Source organism: Carcharhinus amblyrhynchos, unplaced genomic scaffold (assembly GCF_965287045.1).
Source record: "Carcharhinus amblyrhynchos unplaced genomic scaffold, sCarAmb.v2.hapA chromosome_107, whole genome shotgun sequence".
Classification (NCBI taxonomy): domain Eukaryota; kingdom Metazoa; phylum Chordata; class Chondrichthyes; order Carcharhiniformes; family Carcharhinidae; genus Carcharhinus; species Carcharhinus amblyrhynchos.
The window spans coordinates 151,719-173,462 of NW_027649847.1; the positions used below are offsets into that span (position 1 = coordinate 151,719).

General features: G+C 47.3%; 1 protein-coding gene across 1 annotated transcript in view; it reads left to right on the top strand.

Moving 5' to 3' along the window:
* The window catches only part of LOC145338608 (acid-sensing ion channel 1-like), a 112,639-nt gene extending 95,774 nt beyond the window's left edge, over positions 1-16,865 (top strand). The window contains exons 9-10 of the mRNA XM_080182988.1: positions 4,519-4,623; positions 12,374-16,865. Coding sequence (XP_080039114.1) covers positions 4,519-4,623; positions 12,374-12,478 — 210 coding nt within the window. The 3' untranslated portion in view covers positions 12,479-16,865. The remainder of the gene's footprint in view (positions 1-4,518; positions 4,624-12,373) is intronic.
* The last annotated feature ends 4,879 nt before the right edge of the window (positions 16,866-21,744 follow it).

The following is a 21,744-nucleotide window of genomic DNA, read 5'->3' on the forward strand; positions in this document are numbered from 1 at the left end:
AAACATATAAGATTATGAAGGGAATAGAGATGATAGAAGCAGGGAAGTTGTTTCCACTGGCAGGTGAAACTAGAACTAGGGAGCATGGCCTCAAAATAAGGGGGAGCAGATTTAGGACTGAGTTGAGGAGGAACTTCTTCACACAAAGGGTTGTGAATCTGTGGAATTCCCTGCCCAGTTGAGGCTACCTCATTGAATGTTTTTAAGGCAAGGATAGATAGATTTTTGAACAGTAAAGGAATTAAGGGTGAGTGGGCGGGGTAAGTGGAGCTGAGTGCACGAAACGTTCAGCCATGATCTTATTGAATGGCGGGGCAGGCTCGAGGGGTCAGATGGCCGACTCCTGCTCCTAGTTCTTATGTTCTTATGTTTAAATCAAATCAAATCGAATCAAAGGCTGAGATCCATTGATAAGTGTTTTTACAGCACTGTTTGTGGGTCGGGCGGAGAAGGAATGTTTGTCCAGACTTCAAACTTACCCTGTCAACCTCCTCCATCCCTTGTGATCTGTCAGGAACGCACCCCAGCGCGCGTGCGCGCGTATACACACACACACACACAGACGAGGCGGAATTTTACCAGCACATCCACCTGAGGTTTGTGTGATCCCGCCCAAGGCCAACGGAGAATGCTGTTCTCCGAGCCTCACCCATCCCCGGAATCGCGGGGGGAGGGGTCGTGCCGGTAAAACTCTATCTGCCCCTTTCTCAGTCTTCTTCTCCCTCGTGAAATTGCCAAGAGAGTAAATCTTCAGCTGCAACTCCATTTTCCCACTCTCTCCCCACGTCCCTTGATCCCCTGAGAGATTCCCTCCCGGAACTTTACGAGCGAGAGAACGGGAGAGTTTCAGAGCCATTTTTGAGGGCAAGTTTAGAAATGCAATCTTATGGCACTTTGTGCAAAAAAATGGAAGCAGGATGTGATTCTCGCCAGCAAGACGGTGGGGGAGGAAGCAGAGCCTGAGCTCACCGGGGAAGCCGGCTGCTGAGTTCCAGGGGCACCATTGTGCAGGCGCCCTGATCTTTCAGGTCTCAGTGGATGAGAAGCCGATTTCTGCGGTAACACAGGGCTGGTATGATTGGGGTAGGCGATAAACCAGGCCTGAACCGGATTTTTTGCCTCCTGCCCGATCTTACCACCTTGCCTGTCTGAAAGTCAGGCGGGACGAGGTCATAAGATCACACCCCTTATTCTTGGACCTTGGCATCCTTCCCTTAAAGATTAGTGTGAAGCAATGGAAGGATTGCAAATGTAGTACCGTTGTTTAAGAAGGGTCAGAGGGATAACCCAGGGAATTATAGGCCGGTGAGCTTGACTTCAGTTATAGGCAAGCTAATGGAGAGGATCATCAAGGATAGGATGTATGAACATCTGGAGCGCTGCAATCTGATCAGGGATACGCAGCATGGCTTCGTTACAGGGAGGTCGTGCCTTACGAATCTAGTGGAATTTTTTGAAGAGGTGACAAAAACGGTTGACGAAGGACAAGCCGTTGATGTCATCTATATGGATTTCAGTAAGGCGTTTGACAAGGTCCCTCATGGTAGGCTGATAGAAAAGGTGAAGGCTCATGGGATACAAGGCCAGGTATGTAGATGGGTGGAGAACTGGCTTGGGAGGAGGAGACAGCGAGTAGTAGTGGAAGGCTCCTTTTCCAATTGGAGGTCTGTCACCAGTGGTGTGCCGCAGGGCTCGGTACTAGGACCTCTTCTATTTGTGGTATATATTAATGACTTGGAAGAGGGGGTAGGTGGTGTGATCAGCAAATTTGCTGATGACACTAAGATGGTTGGATTGGCAGGTACTGAGGAGCAGTGCCTGGCAATGCAACAGGACATAGACAGGCTGGTAGATTGGGCAGATAGATGGCAAATGGAATTTAATCCGGAGAAATGCGAGGTGATGCACTTTGGCCGAAATAATGTGGAGGGGAGTTAAACGATAAAAGGTAGAACTATCCGGAGTATAGATACGCAGAGAGACCTGGGGGTGCAAGTGCACAAGTCCCTGAAGGTGTCGGTGCAGGTGCAGAATGTGATGAGGAAAGCGTATGGTATGTTAGCCTTCATAGGAAGAGGTATAGAATATAAGAGTAGGAGTCTGATGTTGCAGTTGTATAGAACGTTGGTTAGGCCTCACTTGGAGTACTGCGTCCAGTTCTGGTCGCCGTACTACCGGAAGGATGTAGAGATCCTGGAGAGAGTGCAGAGGAGATTTACCAGGATGCTGCCTGGTATGGAAGGGCTGTCTTACGAGGAAAGATTGAATGAACTTGGGCTGTTTTCCCTTGAGAGACGTCGGCTGAGGGGGGATCTAATAGAGGTTTATAAGATTATGAAGGGGATAGATAGAGTAAATGGTGGTAAGCTTTTTCCGCTATTAGAAATGGATAGAACGAGGGGTCACGGGCTTAGGGTGAGGGGGGCTAGGTATAAGACAAATATTAGAGGGCAGTTTTTCACGCAAAGGGTAGTGGGGGTGTGGAATGCACTGCCGAGTAAGGTGGTGGAAGCAGGCACGCTAGGGTTGTTTAAGAGTCACTTAGACAGCCACATGAGCGGGCTACATATAGGGGGATATAGTAGGCCTTACTAAACATTGTAGGCTTGGGAATACGTTTTGCCTCAGGATGTTACAGTCTTTGCCTGTTTAATAATGAATTTTTTTGTCTCCACAGGCATTTAAGTCCAGCAAGGGGCATGCATGCGGCAGGTTGTAGTGGGCTGCTCTTGGACGTTGCTTCGGGAGTTGCCTATTGCTTCATGTCGTTAGTGTGCTTAAACTGGACCATCTCGAGGGCAACATGACAGCTCAGAGACTATCTCTGTTGCTGTGCGGACACATGGATTTGGGCCTGTGTCTGTGGGAGTTTGCACGTTCTCCCCGTGGTTGCGTGGGTTTCCTCCGGGTGCTCCGGTTTCCTCCCACATCCCCAAAGATGTGCTTTTAGGCTGATTGATTGGGTACTAAATTGTCCCTAAATTGGACCTCCCTGATCCTCGCACATTAGGCGTAGACTAAAATCACGAATAGGACACTGAGACAGTGGGACGGCGGCGCGGGCTCGTTGGGCCGAAGGGCCTGTTTCCCGTGCTGTGTTGTTCTTTGTTCTTTGTTCTTTGATTTGTAAGTCGATTAACAGCCCCACAGACAGTGTGAACCAGCTTTATACAGATGGTTGATATTATATGGTGGGAGGGTTTTATGGGCTCTCTCGTCCCTGGGAATTCTGCTGGATTATTAACCCAGCATTCAGAGCTCCAGCCACCAGGGCTGTTTGACATGGGGTTCAAACCCTATGCTTTCTGACTCAAAGAGAGGCCCAGGGACCTTCAGACCAATTCCACACGTCTGCTGGCAGAGGGTCTAACCTGGAATGTCTTGTCTATTCAGCTCCATAACGCACTGTGGGATCCACCAATTCAAACCAACAAGGGAATGAGAGGCCCTTTAATTCCATTTTCACTGGAGACTCCTTTGTGGACAAGTTGCCTTGAATTATACGGTTTAAAGTGTTCTTTCCATCACTCCACTGCACCAGAAGGTGCAATTCTAGAAGTTGAATATATAGAAACATAGAAGATAGGAGCAGGAGGAGGCCATTCGGCCCTTCAAGCCTGCTCCACCATTCACCACGATCATGGCTGATTGTCCAACTCAGTAGCCTAATCCTGCTTTCTCCCCATAACCTTTGGTCCCATTTGCCCCCAGTGCTATATCCAGCCACCTCTTGGATACCGTAATCAGGGCAGATGCTTAAGTAGAGTACTGAAGGGGTGCTGCATTGTCGGAGGTGCAGTTTGTTTGTCTGTTCAGTTGTTGTAAAAGATCTCATGACCTATCTGAAGACAAAGCACACACTCTCTCTCTCACATTCTCTCTCTCACACTCTCTCTCACACACACACACTCTCTCACACACACACTTTCTCACACACACACACCCTTTCACACACACACACTCTCACACACACTCTCTCTCACACACACTCTCTCACTCACACTCTCTCACACACACACTCTCTCACACACACACTCTCACACACACTCTCACACACATACACTCTCTCTCACACACACACTCTCTCACTCAAACACTCACTCAAACACTCTCTCACTCACACACTCACTCACACACTCTCTCACACACACACTCTCCCTCACACACACACACACTCTCTCACACACACACTCTCTCTCACATTCGCTCACACACACACACTCTCTCACATTCTCTCACACACACACACTCTCTCGCACACACACTCTCTCGCACACACACTCTCTCTCACACACACACTCTCTCACACACACACACACTCTCTCACACACACCCTCTCTCACACACTCTCTCTCTCACACACACACAAACAGAAGAAACTTCCAAAGCCTCTCCTCGGTATTTCACAGTTCTGGGACCGAGAATAATAAAGGAAGCTGAGTTGCACCTTCCAGCTGGGATCACTCAGGGTTTTGCTGATTGAAGCAGTCAGTAACACTGTGTGTTTTATGTTGGCAGGTGTTGAAGCACAAACTGTGTGGCATATTGAAATACGGCAAACAGCAGAAGAGAAACAACAATGATAAGGGAGTAACACTCAGCCTGGATGACATCAAACGCCATGCAAGTATTGCTTCTTCGTTTCTTCGTTTTAAGGTGTTTTATTCCCTTTGCCTCTTATAGACAGAGCCTCACAGAGTCCATAGGCTGAGAACCAACACACAGGCACCTGCGAACGTTATCCTATAGTCAACCACGAGGACAACGCACGAGAGCAACTCCCCAGAACATTTCTTTCATTCCCTCTCCTCCATCGATTGGGAAGGAACCTTGTTCCCTCCTTTCATTGACGTGGCTAGGGTGAAGAGCACCCCACACCCCTGCCAGTGAACACTGCACGGGTGTGGGGTGGCAGAGAGTGATGTTGAGGGGGGGCTAACTTTGGCGCAGCTGGTGAGGTGTCTGGCAGGTGGCATGATGCCACCAATTTAACCTCTCAGGGCAGCACTGGAGGAAAGCAAGAATTGGGGGGAGGTGGGGGGAAGAGAGCGAAAGAAAGCCCACATTTGTGCTTCAGAAATGAAATTCTCAACAACTTTCGATGAAGAGGGGCAGTGCAGTCTATTAGTGATCTGTAAAAGGGTGTATGCTGTTGTATACCACAGACTATGTTGCAGTCAATGAGTGCAGTTGATGGCAGCAAATTAAACCTTTAACCTTCATCATACACAACTGAAACTTACAGGATACTGCGAGGCCTGGATAGAGTGGACGTGGAGAGGATGTTTCCACTAGTGGGAAAAACTAGAACCAGAGGGCACAACCTCAGGGTAAAGGGACGATCCTTTAAAACAGAGATGAGGAGGAATTTCTTCAGCCAGAGAGTGGGGAATCTGTGGAACTCTTTGCCGCAGAGGAGGCCAGGTCATTGAGTGTCTTTAAGACAGAGATAGATAGGTTCTTGATCAATAAGGGGATCAGGGGTTATGGGGAAAAGGCAGGAGAATGGGGGTGAGAAAAATATCAGCCATGATTGAATGGCAGAGCAGACTCGATGGGCCGAGTGGCCTAATTCTGCTCCTATGTGTTACGGTCTTATGGACCCTTCTTCCTACCTTGGCATGGGTGATGATGGAAGCACGTGAGAGGGTGGCAAAAATTCTGAGATTTGTGGACAAATAAAGCCTCCATTTTGTAAATGCAGTCTTGCTAACCGTATGAGATAGCTTGACATAGTCACGTGACTCTGCCGTGAGGCAGACACCACAGGCTGCCATTTCTATCCAGTTCAACAAAGCTTCTCGCGGAGACAAGGCACTGATGAAGACCGCTGCCCTTATACATGCAGCGTGGTGCACAGAGGTGGAGAAAAAATAGATTTTTTTAACCCTGGAATCGATGCGGAGAAGACACTAAAAATCCAGGAACACAGAAAAATCCAAATCTGCAAAAAACAGCTGCTGAAAAAGGGGAAAAAAAGTAAATACCAAGGGAGTAAAAAAAATGGCTACAGTAAATGTTCCCATCCCATTTCCAGTAAAATGAGATGGTGATACACGGCAAAACTGGCAGTTACAATGGTAAAATAATAAGATTGCAACAGGCTTAATTAACAAGTCTGAACGGTTAAGAAGAGTGAGGCTTTTAACAGCATGGGACAGCGACAAAATACACCTTAAATCTAACTGATGAGCAAAGAAAACAGAGGCAAAGCCTTGAAGACACATTTTAAACTCCAAGTGAACGTTACATATGAACAACATGTATTCAATACTAGAGTTCAGGGTGAAAATGAGACCAGTGAACGGTACATCCACAGCAGTAAAATAGCTGGCAGAATCATGTGAATTCAGACAGCTAAAGGATGCTCTGATTAAAGGCCTTAGGGATGGGAAACGCTTCTGAAAGATGAGAATCTGATGCTAAGGAAAGTAAGAGGCATGCGTCGAAATGTAGAAGTAGAGAATATGTATGGCAGACCAGACCAGTAGATGCATTAGGCTGAGAGCCAGTCCAATCCAAAAGAGCAGAGCAATCGCAGACAAAAGGCAGAATGCAGATACTGTGAAGGACGTAGAAATCATAGGAACCCTACAGTGCAGAAGGAGGCCATTCAGCCCATCGAGACGTATGCACAGGAAAAGAAGAATTGCCCAGCAAGAAGCAGAATCGTTTGTTATTCACAATATATATTAATGATTTGGATGAGGGGACAAAATGTAACATCCCAAAGTTTGCAGATGACACCAAGTTGGGTGGGAGGGTGGACTGTGACAAGGATGCAGAGATCCTTCAGAATGATCTGGACAGGCTGGGTGAGTGGGCAATTCAATGGCAGATGCAGTATAATTTGGACAAACGTGAAGTTATTCACTTTGGAAGCAAAAACAAGAAGGCAGATGACTACCTGAGTGGCTGGAAATTGGGAAAGGGGAGTGTGTAGCGGAAACCTGTCGCTGAAGGTAAGTGTGCAGGTGCAGCAGGCAGTAAAGAAGGCAAATGGTATGTTGGCCTTCACTGTGTGAGGTTTTGAGCACAGGAGCAGGGATGTGTTGTTACGATGATACAGGGCCTTGGTGAGGCCACACCTAGAGTATTGTGTGCAGTTTTGATCTCCTTTTCTGAGGAAGGATGTTCTTGCTCTCGAGGGAGTGCAGTGAAGGTTTACCAGGCTGATTCCAGGGGGACTGATGTATGAGGAGAGATTGACTAGGTTAGGATTGTTTTCACTGGAGTTCAGACGAATGAGGAGGGAATCTCATAGAGATTTATAACACTCTAACAGGATTAGACAGGGTAGATGCAGGGAGGGGGTTCCCGATGGTGGGGGGAGTCCAGAACCAGGGGTCACAGTCTGAGGATTCGGGGTGGACCGTTTAGGACGGAGGTGAGGAGACATTTCTTCACCCGGTGAGCCTGTGGAATTCATTCCCACAGGAAGTAGTTGATGCCAAAACATTGAATGTATTCAAGAGGCAGCTGGATATAGCACTGGGGGCGAATGGGGTCAAAGAGGAGAAAGCAGGATTAGGCTATTGAGTTGGATGATAAGCCATGATGGTGATGAATGGTGCAGCAGGCTCAAAGGGCCAAATGGCCTCCTCCTGCTCCTATCTTCCATGTTTCTACAAGTGTTTGTTGAGAGTAGGCAAAACAAACCTCTGCAGAGGGCCACTGAAGCAATATCAGCCGACCTGCTGAAGAAACATACACTGCCCAACAGATTCGTTCAGTTAAACCAATCACCAACTTGTGACTGTTAGCACAATGATCGTAAAGGAAAAGTAGCAAGTGAAGGAGAAGTGAAAGGGAGACTCTGATGTGTCTCACAACATCATGACCCTCACAGGCTGGTGTGAAGTGGTCCAACATGGAGATCTGGAGACAAAAATCTCTCCAAAGGAAGGTTGAGGCGATATGATGGCACGCTCCGCATGCCGGGAAGACAAATTAATCTGAGAGCGTGAAGGAAGATTTCGAGTTTCAGATCACAGGTGGGATGCCACAGCCATTGGTTTTAACTGAAGCTTGTCGAAAGCTTGGGGACTTTGAATGCGTCAACAGCGATTCATAATGTGTCTTTGCACACAACACCAGTGAGAGCAGAACAGATCCTAGAGGAGTACATGGATATGTTTATTGATTGAGGGCCGGATTTTTACTGTCCTGCCTACCATGGGAATCAGAGTGAGTGGGGCGGTAAGTGTGCCCTTGATACTCTCAGACCAGCATCGAGGACACATTTGCGCTCACAAGAACATATTGGGCATACTGAGATGAACTGACCTCCCAAGCTGCCTTCTACAAAGGAAATTGAGTCATCATCCCTCAGGAGATGAGAAGAGAGATGCTGAGGTTTATCTATTCAAGCTATCAATGAATTGAATGAGCCCTGAGGTAGGCGAGAAAAGTGCTTTACTGACAAAACATGAGCCACATAATGAAAGACAACAGCTAGCACAGTAACCAGCACCAAACTGATCAAACTAGAGGGCCACTGATAATGCATGACATCCCAGACAGACCATGGATGAAGCTCGGAGTACATCTCTTTCACTTTGGCAGGAACCAATTATCTCATCACTGACTATGGGGAATTAGCTTCAACTGCAACAAATAGTCAAATACTTCAGAGCACACTTCAGTCAGTACAGCATTCCAAACATTGTGATGAGTGACAGTGGCCCTCAGTTCACAAGTGAAGAATTTAGCCGTTTCACAAAGGATTGGGAAACTCAGCACCACACATCATCTGCACTCTATGAATGGAAAGGCTAAGGCATCAGTGAAAATCACCAAGAAATTGAGCAGACCTAGAACTGGCGTAATAGAAGGCAGTCCTCAAGTGGAGAAACACACTGACTGAAGGCAGGGGGAAAGTAGTCCAGTTCAGACACTGGGGTCATGCCGCTCATAAACTAATCTTTCAATAGCCAAAAATCAACTGAAACCAGGAGTAGTAAAAGGTACGAGTGAAAAGATCGAGATGAAATGACAAAAAGACAAATTTCAGTTTGACAAGATTTCCAAACCAATCCCCGGAATTGGACACTGGAGAGCCAATCAGGGCACAAACCTTCTCAACAGGAGCCAACCCACATTGAAACTTCGCTCGTGTGTGGAGAAATTGTCACCCCCATCATACACAGTGGAAGTAAATGACCAAATATACCAGCACATCCGCAAACATAGTGAACAACTAGTGAAACCGTTCCTTCACAGCAATCAGGGACAAGGGATCTCACCAGCCGTACTGAGTACAGAACTATCATCAATCCCAGAGGTCCATGAATCCCAACTATGACAACAGCCACCAAGGGCTACAGGAATGATACTCTCCGGATAAGGAACATCACCCAGACAGACAGCCAGAGTCAGGGTGCACAATTCAAAGATCATGGGCGGGATTTTCCTGACCTGCCTGCCACGGGAATCGTAGCAGGCGGCACAGTAAATTCGGAAGACCACGCAAAGGTCCACTGACCTGGAGCGGGAATTTCCAGCCTTGGAGGACGAGCGCAGCTGGAAAATCCCACCCATCTCTGGCTGATTAGTAGAGCAAACAGGCGTGGGGATGGTGGGTAACTTGGGTAACTCACAGTCACACAGTGCATTCAGATGTATCTTTGGTTTACTCTGAAAGGGGAGAGGCTTGTATCTTTCACTGAACATGAAAAGGGAGATGTTTGGGGTTTTGAAAATGCAGTCTAACTAAATATACTTCCTAGCCTGTAATAGTCTTGCAATTCTGCCATGAGGCAAGCACTGCCATTTTTATCCAGTTCAGTAAAAAGTCTCACCGAGACAAGGAGAAAAGACTTGCTGTCCCACCTCCAACCCCCAATTCACTTCTTTCCATCCATGGCTCGGTCACGAAAATAAGTCCGGAGTCTCCCTCGACTGCACGGCAGTTCTGCTGGTAATTTTTACCGCTGTGCGGAGAAAAGGCACCTCGAGATAATCACTGAGGCAAAATGTATGATTATACTAATGATTTAGCAATAATGTAATTAAAATCCCACTCACACGATCAGAAGTGAAATACTTTGAACCACTGGTAATTAAATAAAGGCAGCCACCAGACAGCACCGTCACAATAAAAATCAGCGGATACCTCATTAGAAAGCTGGATCACAGCTCATTTAAACAGAGTGAACAAATGTGTAAGGGGAATCATTTGGACTCGTGAACTGCATTTATTGTATGCTTTGTGGGTTCTGTGTGAGCTGGATCATACAGCATCATCCAATCTTACAGCACAGAAGGCCAATCGGCCCGTTGTGCCGAGACTATCTCTTTTAAAGAGCTGTCCAATTATTTGCACTCCCCTCAGCCTGAGAGTTTCCTTCCCCCCTTCAAGGATTCATCTAATTTCCCTCGTGAGTGTTGCCATTGCATCTGCTTCCAGATTAAGGCACCACCTTCTGGGTCGCAATAACATGGAAAAACATCCCCCGCATCTCACTTCCACCTTTCTTTGCCAATTACCTCCTCATCCAGAGTCTCTTTGCATGGGGTTAACTCTGAGGAAAGGATTCAGTCAGCCTGCCTCTCTCTAATGGGTCACACGCTCTGAGTATACAGCAGACCAGTCAAGGGAGGAAACCAAAATTCTGTGGATGCTGGAATCTGAAACAAAAAACAGAAAAATGCTGGAAAATCTCAGCAGGTCCGACAGCACCTGTGGGGAGAGAACAGAGCCAACGTTTTAAGTCTGGATGACCCTTTCATGTGTCAAAGGGTCATCAAGACTTGAAATGTTGGCTCTATTCTCTCCCCAAGCGGGGAGTAGAGATTATTCTGCTGGAATACCGTCCTTCCTACCTCCCTTTCCTCGGGACCCCAGTTCAAACACAGTTCCAGCCAAAGAGATGAAACTCTCCTCAGTTTGCTAGCTGTGCTTTAAAGCTGCGATACATCACACTGGCTGTCAAAACCCTTGCGCGTTAGCCCCACATCCCTTACCTTGCTCAGCCTAACTCTTTGAACTTTTTTTTTTCAAAAGTGCACCTCAGAAAGTGATGGCCCAGTGGTATTATCGCTAGGCTATTAATCCAGAAGCTCAGCGAACATTCAGGGAAACAGGGGTTCGAATCCCGCCACGGCAGATGGTGGAATTTGAATTCAATAAAAAACATCTGGGATTAAGAATCTACTGATGACCCATTGTCGGAAAAACCCATCTAATGTCCTCTCGGAAAGGAAATCTGCCGTCCTTACCCGGTCTGGCCGACATGTGATTCCAGAGCCACAGCAATGTGGTTGACTCTCAACTGCCTCTGAAATGGGCCTCGCAAGCCAGTCAGATCGAGGGCATCTAGGGATGGGCAATAAATGCTGGCCAGCCAGCCATGCCCATTCCCCGTGAATGAGTTAAAAAAAACTTCACCCAAACAATTCGATGAATTATAGCCTTGCCCTGCCATTCTAACTGGACTAGTAATCCAGGGTAATGCTCTGGGGGACCCAAGTTCGAATCTCACCATGGCAGATGGTTATAATGGAATTCAATCAAAATCTGGAAGGGGGGGGTTATTTTCAACCAGTGTTCACCGTGGGCAAAGATAGCGGTGGAACATCCCACCAAACCCCTGGACTGGAAATCTCATTCTGAAATTTCCCTTGCTCCTTGCTGGTGATGGATCAATTTAAATGTGTTTAACGGGCTCCAGCATCATATGCTTCCCCCCCCAGGTAGGGAATTCCACTCCCCACCCCAGCCCGCTAATGCATATGATAGCTTTAACAAAACGTGCAGCTATTGAGGGGAAGGTGCAAAGGTGAGGATAGTCCCCCACCCCAGGGGGACAGAGAGAGACGTGCCTGGGTAGTACCAACCCCTGAAATGGCTGAACAAGGGCAATGTTCACTGAATAAATGGCTACGGCCATGCTAAATTCTCCCTCGAACAGGAGTGTGGCGACTAGGGGAATTTTCTCAGTGACTTCATTGCAGTGTTAATGTAAGCCTACTCGTGACACTAATAAAAGATAAATAAATAAGAGTGAACCACATTGCTGCTTAGATCTTGAGTCACATGTAGGCCGTAGCCAGATAACATCACTCGACTTTGAACTCCAGATTTCTATTGAATTGAAATTTCACCATCTGCTGTGGTGGGATTCGAACCCAGGTCCTCAGCGCATCACCCGGGGTCTCTGGATTACTAGCCCAGTGATAATGCCACTGCCTCCACAGGATAAATTCTGGTGAATCTTTACCCCGTTTGATCTTGCGGCATATCTGGCTCACTGCGCTCCTGTTGACCCAGGCAATGAATTAAATCCCCAAGATGCAGGGAGGTTGAATTTGGAGCCCAGATATTCCCAACCTTTGACTGTGGGTGCATGGAATTGTCCCCCTCTCTCCACAGAACCCGTGCGAGAACCTGAGGAGCCATCCCGTGGGAATGACGTACCCGGCGAACATTCTACCTCACCACCCACCGCGCAGCACATTCGAAGACTTCACCTGCTGATAGAGGAAGCTCACGACTGGCGACCACGACGACACACACTTATCTCACAGTTCAACGTAACGGCGACTGGACTGTCCACGGAGACTGGAGCTGTCCAATTCTGAACTACCAAAGTCATTGAACAAACCTTCTGGAGACACACTCAAAAAACAACCCGACTACACTTTTGAAACAAAATGGCAGTTTTGGGGATGACTGTTCCGTGGACTCCACTCATTCTTACACTAACTTTGCGAAAAGAAACCAACTTTTTTCTCTCATCTAGAATCATACTCCAGTTTTGTAAAAGGAATTTTTTATCCACTGATTATCGTGAACGCTTCTTGTAGGCCGCTTGTACCGTCTTGCGTGGTCATGTTCTTAAGATAGAGACAAAACAAAGTTAGAGCACATTTCACGTCATCTCGTTCCGTATCGCTGATGGATTTTTGTTCGTTAACAACATATTTACACCATTTTAACACCATCGCCAAATGGTCACTTTACATTGTAATTCACTCAGAGTTGGGATGACTGGACACCCCAGGTGGGGGAAAGTAGTGTAGGCTTGATTGATAGGTCTCATTCCCTTGAGGAATTTCCAACAGAAAGTGGGAGGCGGGAAATCTGTCTCAGACGGCAGGATTCAGACGGCCCTCGATGTCAACAGATTGGAAAACAGGCTGGCGCTTCGGCCATTTTATGCTCCCGCCCCAGACAAATTTCTGTGCTTTTTTTAATCCAGCCCCTGTGCCAGTCACTGAGATTCCGGCCTACCTTTGGTTGAGATGCGAGGAAGGGATTCTAACCAATGTTGCCACTACACTGTAGTTGGAAGTGTAAGGAGGCTGGGGGGAAAGAAAGTAGCTGGCCCCGATAAGTGTAACTCTGTCAGTGGACTCTGTTTTTCATTCCATAGAATCCCGACAGTGCAGAAGGAGGCCATTTGGCCCATCGAGTCTTTACTGACCACAATCCCACCCTATTCCCTTAACCCCACATATTTACCCTGCTAATCCCCCTGACACCAGGGTCAATTTAGCATGGCCAATCCACCTAACCCGCATGTCTTTGGAGTATGGGAGGAGACCAGAGCACCCGGAGGAAACCCACATAGACACGGGGGGGAGTGTGAAAACTCCACACAGATAGTGACCCAAATCGGGAATCAAATCCAGATCCCTGGAGCTGTCAGAGAGCCTTGGGTACCAACAACCTTAGGCACACTTACTCAACTCTGAACACAAACAGTGCTGAACACCATGCATCCAATGCATGGTCTTTAATTACCTGTGCACAAAGAGAACACCTCTTCCTCCTTTGAAATGGCTCAAGTGGTTCTGACGTTACAGAGAGCTAGCTCAGCAGTTGCTGTGAGGCAGCAGTGCTAACCACTGTGCCACCGTGCTGCCCATTTTTAAACAGGGAAACAAAGGAACAACATAAATCCTTCCGGCAATCTTTATAAAATTAAGTCTGGATTTCCCCAAAGCACAAACACAAAACAGATAACTCAACAAAAGTGATCACGTCCAGTGAATCAAGATGGGGTTTCAGTACCTTGGACAGTTCCCAGGACAGCCTTGCTTGCTGCTGATGATCCTTAGAATGGGTTCAACCCTAAACACTACACCCCAGTCCCTAACCCATTATCCTGGAACTCCATAGTGCAGCATGCCCCCAACACTAAATGTAAATATATATATATATGCGTTTTACAAAGTATTGACTGATTCCAAGTTTGGATTTTAAGTCTGTAGTTTGTAGGGAGGGAGATAAAACGACCGTGGATAAATGGAGTTCAGGTACAGATTGGCGATGGTCCGATCGAGTGGCAGATCAGGCTTGAGCCTCCTCCCCTTCCCCATGTTGAACAATCTTCCAAAGGCACTCGCACTGCAGAGATAAGCCAGCAACTTCTGTTAAGGTGCCCCCTTATTTACAGAATCCTTCAAACTTCCCATTTGGAGTTGGCTTGCCGATTTCTCGATGTTGGCTTTGCCCATGTCCCATGACATCTGGAAGCCCTCATGCAGGTGATGTGATTCACTAGCTCACGCCTAGCTTCCTGAGATTCTTGGCTTCTCTTAGGCCTCACGGGGAGAAGCAATGAAAAGAAACAAAGCATTCCATGACTGGCAACTGGGAGAACTGGGCAGCTGGAGGCCCTTTAATATAACATCCAACAAAATGTAGATGCAACTCCATATCTATAGAAAGGCAGAACTGAATGATGTGATCCTCAACTTAATTCCCAGCCTGATGCTTGACACTAAAGGTGTCTGAGTCATGAAGAAAAGCTTAAAATTTGACTCACTTGACCTAAGTTAGGCGCGACCATCATCCTGGAGCAGTAGTGGTCATTATATGACGAAGGGATATTTGCCCTCCATCTCCAGTGTGCCTATGATTTTCAGCAGACTTCCTGAACATTCTGTCCAGCTGTAGCGTGTTGACTGAACTAAGATTCTGCACAATCTCCTGACTTTAGTTTCAAGAAAGCCTCCAGCAGTGACTAAAGAAGGGAATATTAATTGAAGGCACAGTTATCCCTCCTGCCTCATCATGATTGAATATTGGGCCAAGATAGTTGTAATTCGGAGGCAGAAACCCCCTTCACCTTTATTTACAGTTCCAACAGCGGGACACAGAGTGCTATCAGTCAGCAGGCTAGCCTGAATTTAACCCTGAAGAGGGTGAGGTGATGCGCTCTGGATGGAGTAATTTGACAAGGAAGTATACTATGAACTGGAAAGTGTACTCTGACACTGGGAAGTTCTGAAGAACAAAGGGACCTTGGTGTGTTTGTCCATAGATCTCTGAAGGCGGAAAGGCAGGTTAATAAGATGGTGAAAAAGGCATATGGCACCTTTATCAATCAGGGGATAGGTTACAAAAGCAGAGAGGTCATGTTGGAGTTGTGTAGAACATTGGTGAGTCCACAGCTGGAGCACTGTGTGCAGTTCTGGTCACCACATTATAGGGAGGATGTGATTGCACTGGAGGGGGTGTGGAGGAGATTCACCAGGATGCTGCCTGGGATGGAAGTTATGAAGAGAGGTTGGAGAGGCTTGGGTTGTTTTCTCTGGAGCAGAGAAGACTGAGGGGCGACCTGATCAAGGTGTACAAGATTCTGAGGGACACGGACAGAGTGGATAGGGACCAGCTGTTCCCCTTAGTTGAAGGGTCAGTTATGAGGGGACACAGGTTCAAGGCGAGGGCCAGGAGATTTGGAGGGCATTTGAGGATAAATGTTTTTACTCAGAGGGTGGTGAGGGTCTGGAATGCGCTGCCTGGGAGGGTGGTGGAGGTGGGATGTCTCACATTCTTTAAAAAGTATCTGGATGAGTATTTGGCACATCATAACATTCAGGGCTATGGGCCAAGAGCTGGCAGTGAGGGATTAGGTGGGCCCAGGTCAGGGCATTTCATGTGTGGGTGCAGGCTCAATGGGCCGAAGGGCCTCTTCTGCACTGTAGGATTCTGTGATACCTTCGGGAGTGCCAGAGGAACTGACATGCCCCGGTTAAATACAAGGCAAAGACTCCCTGATTGGCCCATCAAAATCCCTTTATTTACAAACTCTAACAGCAGTACACAGAGTGCTATCAGTCAGCAGGCTACCTTCAGGAGTGCCAGAGGAACTGACACACCCCAGTTAAATTCAAGGAAAAGACTCCCTGATTGGCCCATCAAAATCCCTTTATTTACAAATAACAGCAGTACACAGAGTGCTATCAGTCAGCAGTCTACCTTCAGGGGGTGCCAGAGGAACTGACACGCTGGGTTAAATACAAGGTAAAGACTCCCTGATTGGCTCATCAATTGGATCCTTAATCAGGGAGTTCATATTCCAGTAGGCCAACCTCAATGGCCTGATTGAAGCCATTACAATAGTTCTCTTGCTATGGGCCTATTCTCTGTCTGGGAACTGTACAAAGGCAGGATTGAATGTGGGCCAATGGTGTTTGGATTGTGACCATGAACAAAAGAAAACTCATTATAGAGCAATTTGCGCATTCTTGTAATACAATGTCAAGACAGGACACTGCACCATGTTCAGACAGTAGTGTACAGTGACCATTGATATAAGCAGAACAAAGCACTTTGGTACGTATTATCATCACCTTTGTGGCTTTGCGCAGCTACAGAACAGCTGCTGAACTTAAACAATAACATGTTGTATCAGGTAGAAGCTGGAAGATTTCCATCGTATGGTTTAATGTCATTGGAATTTGTCGTAAGGAAACTTATCCATGGGGTATTCCATTCCCCCCCTCCCCCCACTGCAGTGTGTTTTGCCACAGCAGAGGTTACCCACAATTGGCTGGCCGTAGGACCTCCTAAAACCTCACCGCTGTCGATAGGGTTCCTCATTGATCCCGACCTGCATCACCAGGGTATCCGTGGCAAGAGGGATGGGGGGTGGGGCGCGGTTGGACTGGGGTTGGGTGGAGGAGGAGTGGGGGGGGAGGAGCAGGTTCCCCTTGGTGGGACCGGAAGATATGCATCCAGTGCCAAGCTTGTTCAGAAGAAAAGCAGATTGATGGTTTGACTCAACAGAGGACTAACAATCCCATTTAAATTGCAGCGGAAATCATTCAAAGCTAGCCTTATGTTAAATACAATGCTAAATAACACATTTGGCCGCATTTAAAACAACCACCCCAAAGCCAGAGGTGTGTAATGTAATCAGTTGCTGATTCCCGCAATGATTTACAGTGGCTACATTGTCGTCGAGAGTCCCTACTCTGCAGAGGGCGCCCTGCACAGACAACACAATCATGTTGTTTTTCATTTGTGGGCATCGCTGGCTGGGTCCAGCATTTATTGCCCCTCCCTAGTTGCCCCTTGAGAAGGTGGTGGTGAGCTGCCTTCTTGAATCACTGCAGTCCATGATCTGTGGGTGACCCACAGTGCTGTTAGGGAGGGAATTCCAGGATTTTGACCACAAACTGTGAAGGAACAGCCGATATATTTCCAAGTCAGGATGGTGAGTGGCTTGGAGGGGAACTTGCAGGTGGTGGTGTTCCCAGGTATCTGCTGCCCTTGTCCTTCTAGATGGAAGTGGTGTTGGGTTTGAAAGGTGCTGCCTAAGGAGCCTTGGTGAGTTGCTGCAGTGCATCTTGTAGATGGTACACACGGCTGCTACTGAGCGTCGGTGGTGGAGGGAGTGAATGTTTGTGGATGGGGGGCCAATCAAGCGGGGCTGCTTTGTCCTGGATGGTGTCGAGCTTCTTGAGTGTTGTTGGAGCTGCACCCATCCAGGCAAGTGGGGAGTATTCCATCACACTCCTGACTTGTGCCTTGTAGATGGTGGACAGGCTTTGGGGAGTCAGGAGGTGAGTTGTAATGCCTGAGACACCAGTGACCGATGACAGGATAAAGAGACCCAAGACAGAAATGAACCACCATCACTATGAACCCAACAGCCAGCATTAGAGGCTGACAGAATGTTATTGCCTGGTGCAGGACAAAACTGACATGCAGCCATTCCCAAAGCATCTCCCACCACCTGAGATACCCCTCTCCCCACGCAAATGAAGGGGGGGGGGTGCGGGAAGTAGAAAGCATTTGAATCCCCCTTTAACTGAGTATTGGTGCCACTTTGTCACATGTCACTGCCCAATCTCTGAGTGAATTACCCTCTTTCTTTTGGCTTCAGATGGCCTTTGTGAAGTGATCACAGGTGATCTCAATTCTGCTCTAACTGAGATCGCAGGATAAAGTGGGTGCGATTTGGCATTCAATACAAACCCAAATCACCACTGAACTGCCATTCTCACTGTTGGAGAACAGGGGGAGGAGATATCGTGGACTGGAGGAGTCATGTTGATTCTGGGCTGAGATTGGGAGTTTATGATGTTGATGAGGCAATGTAGAGCGTGGCTTACTTACTGGTTTGAATTGTGTCATAACTCTGCGGAGGCAGAAATCCCTTCACCAAAATCTCTTTATTTACAAACTCTAACAGTAGTACACAGAGTGCTATCAGTCGGCAGGCTACCTTCAGGAGTGCCAGAGGAACTGACACGCCCCGGTTAAATACAAGGAAAAGACTCCCTGATTGGCCTATCACTTAATCAGGGAGTTTACATTCCAATAGGCCAACCTCAATGGCCTAATTGAAGCCATTACAAATTGAACGTGAAAGTACACCACTGCTGTTGGATGTAAAATAAAAACCTTCCACTACAACCGATATTCTTTCCCAAAAAGAACCCTCCATCCTGCCTCTTCCCTCCTCACTTGCCCATTATTCTTTCTCAAAGCAAAGTGGAATTTATTTCCATGCTGGGGGGAGTGGTGATTAAAGAAGATTACTCCAAGACATTTCCAGGCGTTGACACATTTCTAATTAAATGGCCACAGTTGACAAAGTAACCACTGGGCTGAGCACCTTAATCATTGTTCGTGTAGGTGTTTCTTGGTGTTTCATTTCTGCTCCTGGGATTTGAGATACTGTGTAAGTCCCCTCCTTTAGCCAGGAAAGGACTGGGATGATATTCCACCCCTGCCCCCCACCCAACCCCTCGCTCTTCCCCAAACAGATTCTGCTGCTAAAGTCAAGTGCAGTCAATTCACAATTGTCAGGGAGGGGGATGGGGTGAGAGATGAAAAAACAACTCTAAGGCACGGTTGTTTATGCTTCCTTTATCGTAACCCGTGAACCAAAAGAGTTATGGAAATGCGGCCTTCGAACAATGGCCCGGATTTTCCAGTCCTGCCCACAGCGGCAATCATCAAGGATGGGATGGAAAACCCTGACGGACTGGGCAAACGTCATAGAAGTTTACAACATGGAAACCTTCGGCCCAACTTGTCCATGCCGCCCAGTTTTTTTAACCTCTAAGCTAATCCCAATTTGGCCCATATCCCTCTATAGCCATCGTACCCATGTAACTGTCTAAATGCTTTTTTAAAAGACAAAATTGTACCCGCCTCTACTATTGCCTCGATCGGCCGACTCCAGGCCACAGTTTAACAACTTGCATTGAAAGCCCAGCTTTGAAGTGGGGAAAAGCCTGCCAAATTCCATAGCCGTGCGACATCTGAGTGGCACTCCACAGGAAGGCTCTGACAGACTTTTCAACGCTTTCTTTGAAGATACAAGAGAAAAGAGTGGCGTGAAATGAAGCCAAACCAACAGTGTCAACCCTGTGTAACGCTTGTTCTGTATAAGTTTCGCCAAGCAACATCAGATACATTGACCTGCATTCATTTATTCATTTAGCTTAATGTGTTGTTATGTGTAGTAACCATTAGATGCTTGTAATATTACAAAGCTGTTGTGCCCTTCCTTGTTACTGACTTCAGACTGCCTTTAACTGTATGAGGAACAAAAAGAAAACATTTAGCCTTTAACATGGGAAATATCTGTACTATGTACAAGTTTTATTCAGATAAAGCACAAGAGTATAGAATGGTCGTGTATGACAAGTGACCGCGATTTTATCATTATAAACATGATTGTTCAGTGAAGCAGCAATGAGTGGTTTCTACGGAGGAAGCCCCCATTGCCTCTCCTTGACTTTTGATGCCATACTGTGAAGTTTTAACAAGTCTGGAAGAGGAAGATGGTTTCCATTTTGATTTTCTAGTTATCGAAATAAGTAAAAAAAAATGAACAGGTTTTTGTGGTAGACTTAGAACGCGAGGTTGAAGACCGGACCCAAGGATCCTCATCGTCACCCGGTCTTCAGATCTTCATTTCCGTTGCTTTGCCGAAACCCCCAGATAATGACTGTTCAAACAATGAACCCATCGGAGCAAAGCGTCTCATCAAAGGCGGTGGTGTTGGCGATTCCATCGACTTTAGCCAGGATGGACTTGCAGAAGTAAAAATGCGGAAGGGCGTGTTGGGAGGAATCAATGTATCCCGCGCAGATATGTGTCAATTTTGAATGCAGAGCAGTCAATGATGTTGGAGCTTTCAAATCAGAAATCATGGCTTCTTGTGAGAAAAACAAAATTTTCAAGTATATTATACCTGCCATCAAAGATGCCCTTCTTATATGATAATAAATATATATCATAGTATGCCAGTGTAAATGTGAGTGTGTATTCATTGACCAGTTGGCTTCACTTCTTTCATCGTATCCAGCAACAAGACACCATATTGAGTCCAGCTGTGCACCAATGACTCGATGGATAAATGAGCCAAAAACACCATGGCGGAATTTAATCCAGCCATTGTGGCAGGAAACATGGCAGCCGCGCCCTCTCAGCCACGCAAAAAACCGTGCATTATTCTGGGAAAAGCCCCCTGCAATAATGTCAGAAGACAGAAGGGGGCGATTGCGAGAAGCTCGCCCATGTAATGGCATGTAAATAAGGCTCGGTATCACACCAAGAAACACCAATTGACCAGGATTGAACTGTGGCTCAGGGGTCAAATGGGTTTGCATTTTCCTCCCAAAGACTGCCCAGAGCAAACCCTGTCACTTCGTGGGGGGCACCCTGCCCACTCGAGGGACCCATAAGAACATCAGACCTAGGAGCAGGAGTGAGGGGTGGGAGGTTTAGAGGGGACTTGAGAAAAGATTGTTTTACCCAGAGGGCGCTGCCTGGGAGGGTGGTGGAGGTGGGGTGCCTCACATCCAGTACCTGGATGAGTACTTGGCACATCATAACATTCAAGGCTGTGGGCCAAGTGCTGGCAAGTGAGATTAGCTGGCAGGTCAGGGTGTTTCATGCGTCGACGCAGACTCGATGGGCTGAAGGGCCTCTTCTGCAGTGTAGGATTCTGTGATTCTGTCAGTAGGCTATCCGGCCCCTCGAGCCTGCTCCGCCATTCAGTAAGATCATGGCTGATCTTTTTGTGGACTCAGCTCCACTTACCCGCCCGCTCACCCTTAATTCCTTTACTGTTCAAAAATCTATCTAACCTTGCCTTAAAAACATTCAATGAGGTAGCCCCGACTGGGCAGGGAATTCCACAGATTCACAACCCTTTGGGTGAAGAAGTTCCTCCTCAACTCAGTCCTAAATCTGCTTCCCCTTATTTTGAGGCCATGCCCCCTCCCCCGCAATTCTACTCCCTCCCTGTTACCCCACCCCCCCCCCACCCCCCACCCTCACTTCACTGAGTCCAGGTATCCAACGCTGATCCCTGATGAGGTCCTGAGAGCAACACCGGTAACAGGCACTGCCAGCAATGGAGAACTGCTGGCCTCTGATTGGCTGCCAGCTCTTGGGAGGCAGGACCATAAATCCCCAGGAAGGCCCACCATTGGTCAGCTAAGTGCAGGACTGGCACTTCCCACACAGAAGTGACATGGGGTTCC